Source organism: Taeniopygia guttata, chromosome 19, assembly GCF_048771995.1.
Source record: "Taeniopygia guttata chromosome 19, bTaeGut7.mat, whole genome shotgun sequence".
Lineage (NCBI taxonomy): Eukaryota > Metazoa > Chordata > Aves > Passeriformes > Estrildidae > Taeniopygia > Taeniopygia guttata.
This window is the reverse complement of record NC_133044.1, coordinates 2895909-2915067: the sequence shown is the minus strand read 5'-3', so window position 1 is coordinate 2915067 and position 19159 is coordinate 2895909. Positions and strand designations below refer to the sequence as shown.

At 51.0% G+C, this 19159-nt stretch overlaps 1 protein-coding gene across 4 annotated transcripts in view; it reads left to right on the top strand.

Moving 5' to 3' along the window:
- Positions 1-9584, top strand: part of RPH3AL (rabphilin 3A like (without C2 domains)) — a 39573-nt gene extending 29989 nt beyond the window's left edge. For 3 of the 4 annotated variants that reach the window (XM_030287763.4, XM_030287764.4, XM_041719966.2), the window contains 3 exons: positions 1128-1241; positions 1586-1768; positions 7254-9584. In XM_030287763.4, coding sequence (XP_030143623.4) covers positions 1128-1241; positions 1586-1768; positions 7254-7288 — 332 coding nt within the window. In that variant the 3' untranslated portion in view covers positions 7289-9584. The remainder of the gene's footprint in view (positions 1-1127; positions 1242-1585; positions 1769-7253) is intronic. The other variant, XM_072937340.1, reaches the window with a different exon arrangement.
- The last annotated feature ends 9575 nt before the right edge of the window (positions 9585-19159 follow it).

Below are 19159 nucleotides of genomic sequence, written 5' to 3'. Positions count from 1 at the left end.
TCCTGGTGGGTCTAAAATAAATCCTTGGGGCTTCCTTTTTCCACAGGCTGCAGTGTTCCCTACTTTACATCCCTCATGGGCTGTTTTGTACTTTGCACCAGGAGTTGTGACCTGCTGGGCTGGTACCTGCCTGCTCTGATGGAGAAGTGCTGTAGGTGCAATCCCTCAAACAAAAAACAGATTTTTTTTTTTTTCTCATTCAGCCCCTCCTCCTCAGCCCCACCATTTCAGTTCTGAGATCAAACCACCACAAAAGCCCAGGAATTGGGAAAAACACTATTTTCATTTTACCCAGAGCAGCTGGCAGTCGAGTTATCTTTTACACCAGTATAAGCAGGAGAGGTGTTTGCATAATTGCATGGAAAAGTGGAAAGAACCTGCCAGTTTGGGAAGCTGTGTCTGGCAAAATGAGGCTCCTTCAGCTTTTTTGGAAAATATAGGGAGTGGAAAGCAGCAGGAAAAGAGCCAGGATTCAGGGGGAAGAAAAACAGAGGGAAAAAAAAACAGTTTTGAAACAGGAGAAGAGTCTCCTTGAGGAAAGAAGTGACTCTTGCCTTTGGAGCCTTGGGGATGTAGGAGTAACAAGAGTTTGCTGATGGGGATGGTTGGATCTGCTCAGGATTTATCTGGTGTTTTCCTCTTAGATCCTGCCACGCTTGAAATGCAGCTTGGAGGGAAACAACCCCTCTGCCCACATTAGCCAGGGGTGCAGCAGGTGCAGCCAGCACCCCTCCAGCTGCAGCTGAGCAGGAAGCAGCCCTGTACCTCCCCTTAGAGGGTCCCTTTGTGTGTGAAATCAGGAGCAGGGGCCTTGCTGGGCTGCTGGGCTGGGGCAGTGGGAGTAGCAAGGAGTGGCTCAGGAGCAGCCCCGTGCTCCCAGTCAGCTTCAGGAGAGAAGCACTGGTGGTGTCTGTGCTTTACAGAGTTATAAATCATCTGCAAGGAGTAAAACCACATCTAGCTGTGGGGGAACTGCAGGTAGGGTCTCCTTTGGAGAGGGAGGACGTGAGCAGCGAGTCAGAGTTTGTTCCTGCTTTCCTTGGATCCATCTGGCAGCTCTTTGGGAAGTGTTGTGAACATTGTGAATAACTGTCTCTCTCCTCTCCTCCCCCTGATCTTTCCTGCAGTGGTTTCCAGTGACAGCGAGAGCGACTCGGAGCTCAGTTCCTCCAGCCTGGATGACAAACCCGTCCCCGTGGGACTGAAAAGCTCTCAAGGGAGAGAGCTCCAGGCAGGAATGGGTGAGGAGTTCCTTGTGGCTGGAGGGTGGGAGGTGGAAAGTGCTTCGGTGTTTGGCTCTTGGCTCTCCTCCCCTCCTGGCTGTGCCAGGTGAGGTCTGAGCCTTTCCCACTGGGATTTCTCCCTGGCTCTTTCCGTGGCCTGCAGCATCCCAGGAGCTGGGAGCTGCTCCTGGCACCACATCCCTGGCCAGCTCCTCACTCCTGGCTGGAAGCACTGGTGTTTCCTGGGAGCAGAGCACAGGAACTGGGGCTGATGAGGGCTCCTGGCTGGAGCTGGGCTGTTCCTGCTGCTGCAGGACCCCAGCTCCCGCTCCCTCAGCAGCACCTCCATCCTGTCCCTGCAGCACCCACCAGGGGACCCAGCCAGGCCAGCAGCAGAGCCCTGGGGACCCCCCAGTCCCCCCAGCTCTGGGGGAGCCACAGCAGCCTGGGCAGCGAGCAGGGCCCCGAGCCCAGCCCCACAGAGAGTGGCCAGAGTGACCAAACCTCGGAGCGGCACCACAGCGACACCAGCACCAGCACCCCTGGTAAGCTGCACCCCCTCTCCAGGCACATCCCTGCCTTTTGGGGCTGAATTCCCTGCAAGCACAGCTTTCCCAGAGGATGCACACAAAGCTGTGGCCCTGGCATCACTTTTCCCCGCTGCTTTTTTTTTTTTTTTACTTTTTTGTACTGGCAGATGCTGTCACATTGTCACACCTTCTTCCCTTCTTCTGCAACATGAGTAATGGTCTGGGGTGGGAGCTGCCTGCACCCACGGCCAGGAGCACTCAGAGCCTGGGGCTGTGGCCCTGCAGAGCCCTGGAGCTCCTCTCTGTCCTGCAGAGCCAGCAGAACAGACTGAGCTTCCCCCAAAGCAAAGCAAACTCCAGCAGCTTTATGAGACCAAGTAACATTTTTCCTGAAGTGAGGTTGCTCTTAAAGCCAAGCATGGCACTTCCCAGAACTCTGCAGTGCAGAAGAAAGACACTTTTTCCCCCTCAAAAACCTCAGAACAATTAAGTGACTGGGAAAGCAGAGGCTGCTATCACACCTGAAGCAGCTGAAAGAGATGCAAATGTGTTCTCTCTGCAGTTCCCACTAATTTAGTCACTAACCCCTCAAGTTATCATCCAGCCCCGCTCCTTCCCAAGCATTTCTGCCCTCTGAACTGCCTCTCCTGTTTTTCCTGAGCCTACTTGGTGCTGGGCATATTGAGGTATAAATTGGATTAGAGAGAGCAGGTTCATCCTTGAGTCGTGGTCCCCCTCCCTCCCTGCCCTTCCTGCTAAAAACAGGCAGCACAAAATTGTTCCTCTGCTCTTCCCTCCCTCCCCAGCTTCCAAAGACTTGCAATTTTCCTTTAGTTTTCCACCAGGCAAACCAAACAAGTGATTCCTCTGCTCTGTCCTTCCTCCCCCTGGGCTGGCTGGTTTGTTTTAAGCTGCCCTTGTGCAGGATTAGAGAGGGTGGATTCCTGCTGCCTGTGGGGAGGAGCTGCAGCTTGTCCTGAGGGATTGGAGTGGGTGTTGGTGGACAGCAGAGACCCTTTGGGTGCTGCCTCTGATGGATGGATCCACTCCTGGACAGTGTGTTTGTACTCAGCATTTCTCTGCCTGCTCTTTGTGCCAGCTGCTGCCTGGCCATGACAGTGCAAACACTATTTCAGAGGCAAAAAAAAAAACAAAAAAAAACCCCAAAAATCCCTTTTTCCTGCTATAACCTCCATATGCAAAGCAGCATGGGCAGATATTTAAAGAAGGAAAACTGCAGCACTCTCCTGAGCCCAGTTAAAGCTGGCCCTGAGATGCAGAGAGGATCCTGCTAAGGGAAAGGCTAAGCCAGGTTGGCTGCCTAGGGAGTTTCTGTAAAGATCTTTATTATGCCTGGGGTCATTTATTTCTCAGTGTTCCTGCAGAAGGAGCTGCTTTGTTCCGACAAGAGCCCTGGGACAGGAGCTCCCAAATCCAGGCAGGGAGGCAGGAAATCAGCAGTGAGTGCTTCAGTACAGTGGGTGCCTCTCTTTGCCCACAAGCAGAGACTGTCTTGCTGCTGATATATTTAAGAAGTGATGGGTGCTGGATGTCAGGGCTGACAAAACTCTTCCCAGCATCTCCCTGCCTGTGGGACGGCCCCCGAGCTCTGCCCTGCCCCAAAAGCAGAGCAGATCCTTCCTCATTTCAACTGCTGATCCCCAGCTGCAGAATGGGGCTGTTAAAATATGATTTTCTGTGGTTCCTCTGCACCTTTAGAACACCCTGTCAGGAGCAATTTTTGCTCCATATTATCACCTCAGGTGTTGTTCCACCAGTGACTTTCTTTGCACTTCTTTTCTCACCTCTGCTCTAACTCTGCTCTCAAGTGTGACTTCGCAGAGCATCCTGAAATCCCTCCAGAGCAGGGAGCTGGGGAGTGCTGCTGCAAAAGCAGCTGCTCTCACAGTCCTGAGCTCTTTCAGCCTGAAGGCCAAGCCAGCAGCAGGGTTTTGGCCAAGGGAAGACAAGGAGCTGTTCAGGAGAGGTCGGAGGTTTCCAGTGCGCCGCTCCAGCTCCGCCTGGGCTTTGCTGAGGCAGATAATGAAGCCTGGAGTTTGTCATAAAATGACTCATTGTCAGAGCTGAGTTGGGATTTAGGCAACCTCAGCCCGTGAGCCAAAGTTTCAGAAGAGTGGTGAGTTGAGAGGCTGCCAATTTTATTATTTTTTTATAATTTTTTTTACCACCTGCTCTCAAAGCCTTTCAAAAGCCCCATTTTCCGAGGGGCTGGTTTGTTCCTTCTGCTTCTGAAGCTCCAGTTGCTGGAGGTGCCTGCTCTGACCTGATAGCTTTCAAGAGGAAGGTCACACACTCATTGTCCTGAAGAATGTTTTATCCTAAAGAAAATTAAATTTGCACATATGGAGAAGCAGAGTTTTCCTTTTCCCTCTTGCTTGCTCCCAGCTAGGGCAGGTGACTCACCTTGTTCTGGCTGCACAGCTTAAAAAAGAGCCAAATCCTCACTTGTGTTGATTATGACATTTTTATTAAGGAAAGGGAATATTTAACAGAATGAAACAATGAAATAATCAATATCTTACAGTGGAGGGAGCCCAGGGAAAGCTTTTAATGGAGATAACAAATCCAAGCCTGGGCCTGCTGCAGGGGGTTAATTAAACCAAAGTCATCTCCCCTCAGATCAGCAGCAAGTTCTGCATTGATGGGTGCCACTGATGGGGTTCTCAGCATCTTCTGAGGGATTTGTCCCAGGAATGGTGAATCCTGCTGGCTGTTCCATGAGCAGCTGGCTGCTGGGGAATGGGGAACGAGCCTGGCATGGGCTGTGGGGCTGGAGAAAGCTCTGATTCCTGCTGGAATCAGGTCTGAGAGGCAGCCACGAGAGAAACTAATGAGTGAGTGCAAATCACAGCCTCCCCATCTCTGCCTGCTTGCCAATGTGTTGTCTAAATCATTAATACTTCAAGAGTGGTGCAGCAGCTGGCACTTCAACAGAGCCACGTTAACCAGGGCTGGGAGCTGAGCTGAGGGGTAAGAAATGTTCTGGTTTGCAAGCACGGGGTGAGAGCTGCTGGAAAGATCCCCAGTGCCATCAGCCTGAACCCTTCTCCTGCATCTCCTGGGTACCTCCTTTATGCTGGGAGAGGCTGAGCAGGGCTGAGGGAGATGGACAGGGAGTGCTGCTTCCAGCTCTCTTAATTTGGGGAGATTTATGCCCTGTCTTTCAGGAGCTGACTGGATTCAGAAATGAGGTGGTGTCTCTCTGTGGGCTCAGTGCCTCCCTGGCTGGGGTAGGCATCCACTTTTGCTCATAAATATTCAAGCTGCTAATACATCAGCCAGGCAGAGCCATTCAGCATTATTGTCATGGCACAGAATTCTCTGGGCATCTTTGAAGTTAAAGCATTAACTTCTATTTTCACTTCCATTCTTCTTCTCAGATGTCTGCTTTGCTCCCTCAGGGACCACGAGGAGGTAACGTTTTGCTTCAGTGGGTCTGACTACTCCATTCCATGTAGGAAGGAAAAAAAAATGTCCTAACAATAATTAGGCTCCAAATGAGGTAGTAATTTCTTTAATTACTTGCTTCATGGCAGTCTTTGGGGAGCTGACTTTTGTTTTCCTGTGCTTGGTGAGAAAGTTGCTTGAATGTTTCCAGACTTGTTCCTTGTCTGTGTGGATTTTTCTGGGCTGGTTTTGCAGCAGGCTGGAAGAGGTGGGAAATCCCTGCCCCTCCTCCCTCTGCCTGCATTTAGGGCACAGTTTGGGAAGGACAGAGGGATCAGATATGAAGGAAAGACCCTCACCCACACCCAGCCTCTGCTCCCTTCACTAGCTGCCTCATCAGATTTTGGGTATTTCTCTTTATCCCCTTTTGCTCAGAGCTCTCTGGGATTGAGTTTTCCTGCTGCCAAGGAGGATAAGTTGTCTGTCTTCCCCAAAGTGAAAAAATTGAATTGTGCCTTCATGGCTGAGGAGCTTTGAGCTGTCTCTGCCTCCTCATATCCACAGAGCACCAAGTGGTCCTGCTGTACTCATAAATAAAACATAGCTTTGGGTAGTGGCAGCATTAGGAAATTATTCAAGGTTTGCATCCCAGATACAATGCATTTGTAAATATGAACCTCAGGAGAAGCCTGTGCCCCCTTCCATGTTTGAGGGAATTAAAATATTTCCATCCTTGAGTGGTAGAAGCAAAACATTTTCAGCTCTTTCAAGCCCGCCTCGGAGTTAAGTGAATAAAGGCTCGAGTAACTAAAAAATAAATTACTTTCACTATTCCTGTAATTCTTTATGGAGTTTTAAATTGTAGGCTTCTTCCTTCAAAATAGAGGGACGACAAAGATTCATTCTCTCGGCTCTTTCACTCAATACATCAGGAAACAAGTCTGCTGCTGAGGATGAAACTCCCATTTTTGTGCCTTCTTTCCCACTGCAGAGGTCTGTGCTTTGGTCTTTGATCAAACAGCCTGCCTGGCCTCCTCTCCCCACCTCCTCAGACTCATTCTCTGCCCTCTGAGATGCATTTACCCCTCACGCTCCCAACCTGCCACTCAGCATTTTGCACAAAGCACCAAGGGCAAGAGCTGGTGTCACCTCTGCAAACAAAGCAGGAAGGAAGGAGCAGGGGAAGTCAGCAAGAAGTGAAGAGCCTGGATTTTGGAGTCTTTGTGAACACAGCGAGGTTCTGTGGTTATCTTCTCACAGGGATGTCAGGCAGCAGCTCTGGGGAGGAATTTGCTCTGGGAGCCTTGGACAGTTCACACCCAGCACTGGGATTCTCCTGTCCTTTCTCCAAGAGGAGCAGCAGAGTCCCAGCAGAGCCTGAGCTTGGCCTGAAGGGATCAGCTCAGATTTGTTCAGTCAGCAGGAGACCAAAATCTGGAGCAGAGCAGATCCTGTGCCCATCCCCAGCCCTGGGCAAGGGCCCCATGTGGCAGGCACGTTCTCTCTTTCTCAGGATTTTTTCATCGTGGACCACAGAGGAAAGAAAGAGAAAACAATTTCTATTTCTGCTCCTTGTTTTTCCCATGTGAAATGTGTTTGGAGAATTGTTTCCCTGGGGTGATTGCTTGATTGGGTTCTGGTGAGGATTGTTTGAGCCTGATGGCCAATCAACCCACCTGGGGCTGGACAGAGAGAGGGTCACAGGTTGTGAGGAGTTAGAGCACGTGGAGAGCAGCAAGGTCTCGTGGCATATCTGCTCTGCCACCCCTCAGAGCTGAGCTGTGCCTTTCTCTCTGACCTGGGGAGCCCGTGCTGAAGGACCACTTCTAGCAGCACAGCTCCTCATTTCTCCTTCTTTCCACATTTCCTTCCCCTGGCTTTTCTTCCTTTAATCAAGTCTAATGGGCCCTGACTGCTGGACTAATGGTGCATATAGATGTTCTCTTTATTATTTTTAGGAAGCTCTTAAAATGGCACTGAGCACACAAAAGCAACGTGAAATAACTTGGTGGAATCTCTCCCCTTTGCTGCTTTCCAAACAAAACTTTTATTATTTATTTATTTAACTTTCATCCTTTCTTTTTTTTTGAAGGCAAACGACGAGTCCGCAGCAGGACACGACTCTGATGGGAGTGAAGATGGAGCTGATTTTTCCTGGATCCAGCACTGCCATCCCTCAGATTCCACTCCAGACAGGAACTGCTGCCAGTGGTGACTTTGTGATGCTCTCCCACAGGCCCTGGCACACGGTGGCACCTGGGACAGAGAGCCTGGGGCTGTGACTTGCCCGTGGCTCCCGTGGGGAAGGTGTTCCTCGTGTCTGCTTGGAGTGAGTTTGGAGGGGCCATCAGGAGCCAGAAGTTCCTGATGAACATGGTGAAGTTGTGCTCCCGTTCCCTCCCTCTCTGCTCAGGGTAAAGGAACACTCCAAGGGGAGTTTGCTGTGATTTTTTTCATTCCTCTTGGCCCTGCACTGGCTGGTGGCAGGCTGGGGGTCAGGGGAGATTTCTGTTTGTGTGTTTGCTGCAGCTCCTGGGGGAACACACCCAGCTGTCAGTACCCAAATTGGATGAAAGCTTTCAAATGACTTTATCTTGTAAAGCTCTGCAGATTCCCCTCCCACATGCACACCTTACATGAGCAAGGGCCTTTCTTTTGCCTTTTTCCTGGAAGTCTTGATCATCTGGCTGACTCTGGTGCTGTCATCATGAGTCAGGCTGCTGAAAACTGCATGCCCTGGTCCTGCTTATCCTCCAGAATGGATAGTTTCCCTCTAAGGTCTGACAGATGGGAAAAATCAAATTACCTCACATCTCTAGAGCAATTACATCTTTGAAGACCTGAACAAAACCCACACTGGGAGTCTGTGGATTTTATTAAATGCTTTGGAGCTGACCTGTCTATTTTGAAGAAACAAAGGATTCCAAAAAGTTCCCTCTGAAATCACGGAGTTAAAGGCAATTTGTGGCCATTAATGTCAGCCTTTCCCCTCGGTTATTTCTCTTTTGTTCTGTTTTCCTTTGCTCTGGGCACTTTGTGTGCATGTAGTGTGTGTTCTTACAAATGGCTGCATATGAAGATAAATGAGATTGGGTGCTGGAACACTTGGGCAGGAGATTGGAAATCAATCCCTGAACTTGCTTTTTAGATGAGCATGGCCCAACAGAGGGCCATTCCCTCACTGCTCCCCCAGTTCATGTGCTGGGGCAGGGTGCTGGTGAAATGCTTCCAGCCCTTCCTCTGTCATCTGTTCCTGCTTTTTTACAAACAGACAGAAAACCTTTGGGCCCCCTGGGATGGCAGCAAAAGAAATCACTGAGTGTGGAGTCCACACCATCAGTGTTGGAGAGAGCAAGGGATGGGGTTGTTCTCCCCTGAGGGATGTTTTATGGCATGCTCTGTTGTTAACCTGGCCATTAGCTGCATCTGTGGAATGGGTAATGCCAAAACCATCAGCTGTATCTGAAAAAGTGACTCCAGCTGTCAGCTTTTGCTGAAATACTGGTGTGGTTTCAGAGCTGTTTCTTCTGAGAGCTGTAGGGTCTTCAATTCCCAGTGTGTTTGGGCACCACAAAGAGTTCTGTTTTGCCTTGAAGCTTTTGACAGTCCAAGTGAGGCTTGTCTTGCTCATTACTGCAGTGCCTCAGCCAGCCTGGCCTGCCAGCCAAAGAGAAGAGAAGGAAGAAGACTTTTAGGAATTAACTCTGTTTTCTTTAGACCTGTTACTGTCTCATCACCAGCTCCACACTGAGCTGGAGAGAGCTTTGAAAATGGGAGTGTCATTTCTGACTCTGCTTGAGTGCCTGTGCTTCACTGCAGGGCAGGGCAGGCAGGTCACTCGTGTCCCCATTCCCACTCTCATTTCCCACCCTGGGAGGTGCCAGCTCTGCACAGGAGCCTGGGAATCCCTGCTGGGCTTGATTTTTAACTGAGGCCAGCTTTTATAAAACCCTCTCAGAGATAAATTTGACGTTGCTCTGGTGCTAGTGAGACTGGAAACTTTTCTTTCTTACCTGTGCATTTTAACTCCATGGGGTAATTCCACCTGAGTTCGAACCAGAATTGTTCAATCAGCTGTGGAAAGACTCCTCTTGGATTGAGGGAAGGATCTGGACAATCTGATCCAGGCACAACTGAATGTGACAGAGGAACATCTGCAGCTCTGTGCACTATTTTATTTTGAAGACCACTTTTCCCTTTGTGGTGATTCTCTTGGTTGGGTTTGTATTTTGTATTTGTTGGAATATTATCCTCAACCTGTACCTGTCTTTTGGGCCAGCTCAATGTGAGCAAGAAGAGCTCAATGAATGTGCTTAGTCTGCTCTGGTCATTTGTGTTTATTATTTTCTTGTTCTCGTCTCCATCCCTCACAACTTTTATGTGGTGTTTTACTACTGGAAACAATAAAGCTTTTGCTCAGTAACAGCTCCTTGCCATTTGTGAAACAGTAAAAAAGCTTTTTTTGTAGATACTCTCCAAATCCTCCAGCAAGGCAAGACAATTACCCAGCCAGTGGGACTGTGGTTCGTGTGGCTGGACTTTAATTGAATCCTGCACTTGAAAGTCACCTTTTGTCTTGTCCCCTCCTCTGTGCCTGGTTGGCAGGGGCACAGATCTGCTCCATCACACTTGGCCCACCAAGAAGTGTCTCTGTGTTGTTCGCCGAGCTCACACAGCCCTGCCTCTCCTGTTCCCTCAGCATTCAGCCTCAAGGTTCCAAATAGCTTTTTAATCTGTTTTTGCTCTCCCCCCGCTCTGCAAGCGCCTCGGTAATTGCTGCTGGGATTGTTCTGCTGGGGAGCTGCCATCAGGCCAAGGATGGAGCGTGTCAAGGACTGAGCAGCTCTTGTGCTGCTGCTTCCCCTCCTGCTTGCCATGACAACAGCCACCAGATGGGAGAGCCAGCTGTGGGATCTCTGCGAGCCACCAACGCTGCCCATGGATTGCCAAGCTCCCCTGGCTGGTTTTACACTTTATTTTGGGAGGGGAGGGCAGTGCTTCCCCCAGCAGAGCACATCCAAAGCGAATGGGGGACCAGCTGGTGTTTGGGCAACGCGGTGCTGAGTCTGGAGAGCCAACAGGAGGGCTTGGGCAGTCAGACAAACTGGCAAATAACCTCTGGAGCTCATTTGGGAGATGGAGCTTGGCAGCAGTTGCTCCCCTTCCCTCCCAGAAGTTGTTTCCTTCAAGGGAAGAGGGCTGGTGGTGTCTCAGCAGCTCCCTTTTCTTTCTTCCTCCCCACCTTGGATGCTCCTCTCCCAGCCTGCTCCCAGGTGGGTGGAGATTCTTGAAGGAGATAAGAATCTGAACTGAGTAGGGAATGCAACCAGCACAGAAGCCTGTGTAACTAATTATATACAAGTTGACTTTTAGGCCAAGGACAATCTGCCAGGAAGATAGGAGCCTTCATTCCTATGACCACCAAGGGCAGAAAAAAAAGACCCCCTAGCAACCAATTGCAACTGGAAAAAAAAAGGGACTATAAAACCAAAATGGTCAAAGGGGGAAGGTGCACCGTGGCAGAGCAGAAGCTCCCCGGCCGCCCAGCGCTGTTCTTTTGCTTAACACCGCTTGCTTAATAAGTTCATGTTAATTTATTTATCTGTAATTAGCCTCCCCAATTGAATTTGTCCATAGCATCACCTCCTCCCACTTACCAGCCTGGTGGTTTGCTGCTAATCAGAGCCTGATCAGGAGAGGGAGCAGGCAGAGACACCTCCCCAAGTGTGACTGACCTGTGATTCCAGAGCTGACAAATTCCCACAGCACCCTGGCTGCTTGCAGTGATTTGCAATTATACAAACTTCTGTTCCACCTCTGTTGTCCCATCCCGTGGGAGCAGCCCCTGGGCTGTGGGAGCTGCCCTGGTCTCGGGTTTGGGACTGGATTTGGGAGCTGGTGGGGACATCACACCTCTGAGACTGGTCCTAACAGCCCTGCAGGGTGTTTTGGAGACTCATCCTTAAAAGAATTCCCAGACTGATCCATCCCCAGCCCCTGGGACAGCAGCTGGATCACCCAGAGCCCAGCATTCTTTATTTCTCAGCTGCTGAAGCCAAGCCCCAGAAAACCTCAGTGACCAGCTGAGCCCAGTGTGGGAGAGCAGGGGCAGGAGGAGCAGCAGTGGAGCTGCTGTCAGGAGAGACTTTCATCTTCAAATGGCAAAATTAAACCCCTCCAAGCAATCACACCGTGGCCGTTCAAATGGTGCCTTGGGGGAAAGAAAAAACAAATAAACTGAGAAATGCAAATGAGGGATGTAAATCTTCCAGTACCTGTTTAATTAGCATCATTGAGCAGCCTTGATGTGGTAAGTGCTGAGGAGGAAACTTGCCAAGTTCCCCCGGTTTTGATAGCAGATGACTTGTTCTCTTTGAATTTCCACCTTGTGATTGTTTTTCTGTACTTGCCAGAGTTGCTGTAGCATCAGCAATTGGCTCTTGTGTCCTGGGCATCTTGGCATGGAATTTATTCGTGTGATAAATAAGAATATCCCTGTGAGGGTGTGGGTTAGGGAGTTCCTGAGCTTTTGTTTCTCCCTCAGCCCTGCCTGTCCCAGTTCTCTGCTGCTAATTGGTACCACATGGATATTTTCCACACTGATAATGTTTGTGAGTTGCCTGGGAATTGCAGGTGAGGCTTTCCCCCTCGGGCACTGCCTTGCTGGGTTTGCATCCCTCTGGCAGGCTCTGGGTCGTGCTGTTTCACAGATCTCTGTTCCTCCTGCTGGCATTAGGATGATGGAGCACTTGGGGAGCATCAACAATAACGATGCTGCACCCAAACAATGCCTTTCACTTCCCTCCTTGCTTTTTCTGTCGGTTCCCCATTCAAGCTTAATAAGATCAGCGCAGATAATTTCTGCAGTCGTGCAAAACATCTTTTTCCCTCCTGTGCTTTGCCAGCTGCACTGCAGTCGGGAAGGCGAATTCACATTTTCTTCTGCTTGGTTGTGAATGGGGGCATCTGTTCCTGGAAGATGGGGAAAGGAGGGTGAAAGGGCTGGAAGGGGAGAGTAGAAATCAGATGCAGCCTGGTCCATCACCTCTGTGGAGAGGGAAGCGAGCAGGAGTCAGATTTTTGCAGCACAGGCTCAGTCCTGATGTATTTTGGAGACACCAGCGTGTGGGAGAGGCAAAAAGAGGTTTTGCTTAAAGGGTCAATCATATTTATAAGGCTTTCTCATTTCATCTTCCCCAACAGGGCAGCACAGCCACCCCACAGTGGGGCAGGGATGCCCCAGGGAGCTCAGCCCCACCATGACCAAGGTCTGGGGTGGCTCCTGCTCCTCCCTGGCTGGAATCAATCCCTCCTGCCTGGCTCCCCGAGCTCTGTCCCCACCTGTGCCAGCTCCTGCACCCCTGACCCTGCACCCAATGGCACAGGCAGCTGCAAGCCTGTTCTTCCTCCAAAGCAGGAGTTTTTCAGCCAGAAATTCTGCTGGTGTCCCTCCTGTGGAGGTGAGAGTCCCCCCGACCCCTCTGCTGGATTTTTGTTTTGTGAGTCCAGAAGTTTCTGGATATGAACAGCATTGGAGTGAAATGCACTCCACTTAAAATAAGGATAAAAGTTTCCCAGAGGGTCTTGACATGGCTTTTAGGAGTGAGAAGGTGCCCATTTATCAGCTGAGTGGCTGAAGCAGAGATGGTTTTGAAGCTGTGCAGGGAGTGGAAATGGGGTGGGTGGGGGTCAGGCTGCCTCCCTCACCTTCCTCAGAACAGAGCTGGGCTCTGAATCCAATCCCCCAGGCTTGGATTCACCCAAGTGAGCAGCTCCTTAATGCTCCTTTTCTTTCCAGTTTCTTCAGGAGAGGAAGCAGCAGCTGTGGGGTGGTTTGGGTGAGCTTTTATTGACGTGGCAGCATCGTTGTGTGCACCAGAAAAGGGGAGAGAGGGCTGCTCCAGCTCACAGCATCCCAGGGAAAACTTCCCAGCAGGAATCCCTGCAGGATTTGCTGCTGCTGGGTTCAGGTAGGTTTAATCCCAAAGGCACTTTGGGATTTTTAACTCTTTGCATCTTGCAGAGGTAAATCCCTGTAATTGCAGACTTGTTGTTCCCCTAAACCTGGATGGAAATGGTTTGGATACCCAGGGCTGGTCCTGCTGTCAGTTTGGCCTTCCTTTGGAAGAAACCAGCAGCAATTTTTGGGGCTGGAGGTGCCTGGGAGTGAATGTGCAGCTCCTGCTCCCTCCCAAATCCTCATTCCCGGGGTTGTGAGGGGGTGTGGTGACTCCCTGAGCAGTTCTGCTCCAGGAAAGCACTCAGGGACACACAGCCAGGCAGCTGCCACCTCTCACCCTGTCATTTTGTGGGTGGGCTGCAGGACTCTGTGCTCAGATATTACTGCACTCCTTTAATGCTGGAGCAGGTTCTGCTGTGGAGCCCAGGAGGGGAAACTGCTGATTTCTCACAGCTCTATAAACCTGATGTTGCCACCAAATTGTTGTGATGCTGCTTTGAAGGGATTTTTGCCTTTCCGTGGTTGCACAGTCTATAATTCTAAGCTAAGAAATCAAGAATCAAATAATTGAATCTCCCTCCCCCTTTCCTGTAAAATCAAGCAATTGAATCAAAGAGCACGTGATTTGAAAAGACAGAGAAAGGAGTTCATTTTGGGTTCCCTTTATTGGCCTCTTAAATTCTGAGCTTTGCAGCCTGCTGGGAGTGTTTTATCGATCCCTTTTCACAGCTGTGAGTAGGATGGACTGAACTGCCCCTTATCCTGGGACCTGGGAGGCAGCAGGAGCTTGTGGGAGCTGGGGAGGGGACAACTGAGGCTGGGTGACCCCAGTGCTGAGGCTGGGGGTGGATAAGGACTATAATGAGGTGTGAGGAACACCTTGAGGAGGGAAAAATTCACTGTTTGTCAGCACCCTGAGTGTGGGAATCCAGGGCTTCCCTCTGGCTGCCCTGGCAGGTCTGGGACCCTGGCAGGGGTCAGGAACCCCCCTGGACAGAGCCCCCAGAGACACTGGCTGTGATCTCTGTCCATGGAAAAGAGTTTTCAATCTTACAGGATGAATTACAAGCTCTGAGTGTTTGATAAGAGTAATAATTAAGTGTGGCACGGGTGCAAAAGTAAAATTTTAGGATTCTAGATTAGGGGTTCAAAGGGGACAAGATGGAGGAATTGGGTGTGTCTTGTCCTTTTTCTCCTTCTTCATGCCCTCCATGTTTCACTGTGCTGTTGGCATTTTTCTGTTGGTTCAGGCTGGGGACACACTGTCCAACGTAGGTGACAGATATTGGCACGTTATTGTAAATCCAGCACAGGTAGTTTGTGGTATTTAATGTTTGTACCATCCCACTGAGGGCAGAGCCCCACACGCTGCCCTGCAGGACAGAGCTGCGGCAGGGCAGCAGAACATGTTAGAGATAAACAGAATAAACAACCTTGAAACCAGCACAGACCAATTATGACTTCTGCTTTGGCAATGGGGCTGAAAGACAGAGACTTTCTACAATCTGGGAATCATCAATACCTCAGATTCCAATGCCTGAGTGGTTTGGGATCGTCCCTGGCAGCAGGCGATGCCCCCTGGCTGGAGCTGCCAATGGCTGAGGATTCGGCTTCATCAGGATGTAAATGGATGTAAATTCATGTAAACATCTGTCTCTCCATGCAGGTAGCAGCTCGTGCCCAAATGATGCAAATGTTCTAATCCAATAAGGCCAATGTCATGGTCACCCAGCAGCACAGGGATCATCGATATGCTCCCCTGCCTCTTACACCCATCACTGCCAACGTGATTGTGCTGAGCTTTCCAGCATCCCTGGAGCCACTCTGGGGAGGGAAGAGGACATCCAGGGTGTGGTGGCACCAGGAAGGACCCTTCACCTGGCCGAGGTGCCACCTGGCTGCCACGCTCTCCTCCAGGCCCTGGCTGGCAGGAGGAGGGCTGGAGCAGATTTCCCAGCTCTGCACAGCAGGCAGAGCAGTTTCTCAGTATCCGTGCTGAGATCAGATGAGCAGGGCTAGCAGGGCCATCTAGTGACTCCTCTGGCTGCTCAGCGACCCCCCCTCTGCAGTGAGCATTTTAAAGTTTGCATTTTCAGCAATGCCACCTCTCCCTCTGGCTCCTGTTTTTTCAGCTGGAGGGCATTCCTTGCTCCAAAGTTTTGTTTTCCCTGCATCACCACATCTCCCTGCAGTGGAGAGGAACTTTGTCCTGAGTCGGGTGACATAAGGTCAGGCAGTGAATAGCCCATGGCTCTGAGAGCATCCTGCAGGCTGGCCTGTGCTCAGCCCTGCCAGGAATGCTGCTCTCCAGGCAGGAATCAGCTTGTCTGGGCTGTGGCCTCCATTTCTTCCCTGCTGACCCGCAGGTGCTGCTGTGAGTTTGTCTTTGTGCTGCACGTTCAGGGAATCTGGGGTTGTTTGCCTCTCCAGCAGCCTGATCCCACTGTGAATCTGTGAGGTCTTTTCTCCTTCTTGCTCCTCTTCTTGCTCCTCTTCTTGCTCCTCTTCTTGCTCCTCTTCTTGCTCCTCTTCTTGCTCCTCTTCTTGCTCCTCTGTTTTTCTTGCTTTTTTATTTGGTGTTGGCACGATGCTGGGATCTGTGGATGGGGCCAGGAAAATGCTCTGACACTCACAATAGATCATTCCCTTGCAGCTCATGGCTCAGCCTCATGATCCAGCCATGGACAGAGCATCTCCAGCCCTGGGAGGAGCAGCAGCCAGGACAGAGCTGCCCCAGAGCTGTGACAGGTACAGGGATTGCACAGGGGGGTTTGGGTAGATTGCTTTTGACAGGATGTCATTAGCCTGACGTGGATGTGGGAGAGGAGCAGCTATAAAGCTCTCTTAATGCAGCCAAATTGCTCTTTAATACTGCAAACCCAAGATGTTATTCCATGAATCCCTGGAGCTCACTCTGCTGCTGGTTATTGGTGGCATTTTTCCCTCTGCTTGCATCCAGCTCTGAGTTCCTGGAGTGTGGGGTGGGAGCAGCTTCCCCCAGTGCCTCTGTGGAGCTCGGCTGCTTTCTGCCCTCACTTGGCTCCTCCTGTGCTCACTCTGGGAGCTGGTGTGGCTCCTGAAATGCCTCTTCCCACCAAAATGTGAGCAGAAAGTCTATCCATTTCCATGGCAACGGGCCCGGGCCCTAAATGCTGATGGAACTCTGTTCCTGGACATTGATGGAGTGGGAAGAGCTGGGGGTGCAGGAGGCAGCAGTGCCCAGCCCCAGCACAGCTCCAGGCCAGCATTCGTGTCCCAGCCACCACAGGATCCGGTGCTGCTGCAAAATTAACACCAGGCTTTGCTCCTGGCTGCCTGGAAAGTCTTGAGGAGGAATGTTGGCATCCTCCTGCAGCTGGGAGACAGGCGGGAAGGGGTAAAAGCAGGGCAAAACTCCTAAGACAAGTCAGCTGGGTAATCTCAGAGGATGTTGACTCCAGCTTGGAAAGGCACTGAGAGCAGATAAAATTAGTCTAATAGGAGTTGATGCTGCACAGAAGTCTCCCCTCCCTTGGTTGCAAGGGAGTGGGTCTGCATTTATCTCACAACAATCAGACCCAGCCACCCGTGAGAGGGTGGCTCTGCCCGGCCTGGGGATGGCAAACTCCTGCCAAGGCTCTGGAGTTCAGAGGAACCCACAGATCAGGAGAGAAATCTGAGAAAAAACCTCCAAAAAGGTTCATCCCTAAAGAAATCCCCCTGAGGACTGAGCCCTTGGCAGTGCTGCGCCCTGAGATTGGATGTCACTCTCCTCCTGGGCATCATTGGGGTGGATTTTCCTGCAGCACAGACCCACCCTGCTGAATCCCTGGGTGGATTTAAGCTGTGCTCCACAGAGCTGAGGTTTCCAGCAGCTGATTGTCCCCCCTGCTCGATGGGCAGGTGCCTGGGATGTGGCAGTGGGGTGTCAGGCTGCAGAGCAGGTCCCCTCCCCAGCAGGAGGGCAGACATTCCACAGGGCTCCAAAAATCCGAGGGCATTAAAATTACAAAAGAAAACACCAACTATTTTGGGATTCCCATGGAAATGGCAGCATATGCTAAACGTTAAACATCAGCCCCTACCAAAAGTAGAGCTATTCTGGGCCCATCCTGGAGATGCAGGGAGAGCTGATGCCTCCCTCCCTCCTCCTGGGAGCTCCTTTCAAGGTCCATCTGCAGGTAGCAAAATGTTGGCCAGGAACATTCCATTCACTTTTGCCACTGGTTGGGAGTTTCACGAAGTTTCTGGGAGCTTAATCTGTATTTTGAGGGGAGAGGGCTCTTCCCTGCTGGCATTTGGCCCTTGCCTGGCTTTCTGCAAGGGTTTGTTTGTGTCTGTGTTGTAAAAGGATGTGGGTTGTATTCCACCACAGTGATTTTGTTCACAGCTAGTAATTGCTGGTTAAATCTGGTCAAATAATGGTTGTTAGCAGGGCCTGTTGGAGCACAGATAACTTCAGATATTATCCAAGCAGAGGAGCAGCGGGGGCCAGGGTGCATTGGGATATCAGCACTGCTGGGGAGCCGTAATCGCCACAGCCTGGAATAAGCTCCTTAGGATTATTTTTGCCAAGTTTCCCAGTTATCATCACCATTATTACTGCTTTACTTAGCAAATGCAAAGGCTGTTTGACCAGGTAAGGAGTGCAATCCACCTCCCCAGCAGTGGAGGGCAGGGATCCTTGAGGGGAAGCTGCCAGGAGCTGTGTGTCAGCCAGGAGACAGAGCCCTGAGCCAGCCAAGGAGCCAGGCACATGTTGCTTTTCAATCAACCCCCTTCCCATGCACACAGCCCTGCTGGAGCTAAGCTCATTGGAAGAAATAAAAAATACATTTCATACCTCCCAGCCAGGGGAGCTGAAGGTTGGGGCAATCCTGAGTCACCCCAGGGGGATGGAGGGGTCTCTTCCAGCAGTGTTGGCATCCCCTGGCACTGTTGAGACCCCCCAGTTCTGTCCCTGCAGCCAGGTTGAGCTGGTGGTCCCTGCTGGCACCTTCTCCTGCCTACAGCTGTGGGGATTTTGAGGCTTAGAAATGGTTGGGAAAAGCAAAATTCCAGCTGGGGTTGTGCAGGTTGGTGCTGCCTGTGTCACCTCCCTGGGGACACTGACAAACCTCCCTGTCCCACCTCTCCGAGGTCAAGGATGAGATCCAGAGGTAGTGAAGCTTTAATTTGGCATCATCTCCTTGTGCTCTCTCCAGCAGCACCAGCAGAGCAGGGGGGCTCAGAGGGATTTTGAGTTGACAAAGAAATAAATGAAGAACCAGTGGGTGAATCCCTGGCAAGCAATGGGATGTGCCATCCTGCTGCTGTGCTTGCCATTTGGGAAGGGATTGATCAAACTGGAATCAGCCCCTGCTCTCGTGGGTTTAAACCTGGAACAGCAGGACAAATACTCAGCATTTGTTAGAAAATTGTCCTGGGGACACCTGTGGGTTTAGGTGTGTGTTTAATCCGTGTGCTGCAGTTTTGGGGGCTGTAGGAACATCCCTTCTGAAGTTCCAGAGGAGAAATCTGGGCTGTGGCACAGGAAGAGCGAGTGCCACAGGCTTTTTCTGGATGTACTTAAACTCGTGCTTGTGCTCCTGTTCAGCACAACATTTAAAGTAAGACCTTGGTGTTGTCAGAGCCTGGGCTGGAGCTGCAGTGGCAGTTCCTGCATCCCACATCCCAAGTACAATGTCGCAGGTGCAGAGCTCAGGATCTGGGGAGAAAACATGAATTTTGACAGGGACAATTGCTCTTCCTCCTCACCCCATCCCTGCTTTGGTGCTGGCTCTGTGATGGCCACCTCCCCCTTCCCTGAAGGCTGTCCCTGCCTCCTACAGGGATGGCTATTCCCTGACAGAGTGGCTTTGCTTCCTGCAAAATTGGCATTTGAACATTTCAATTGTTTCTCCTCCCTGCTGGGGGGCAGGTGAGGAAGTCAAATTCCCCCTCTGAGGGCAGCAGGGGCCACGTGCGTGGGCAGAGCAGCAGCTCTGGGTGGCCCTGGCAGAGCCAGGGATCAAATCCAGTCACATTCCAGGGCATTAGACAGACGGTGGGAATTAAGA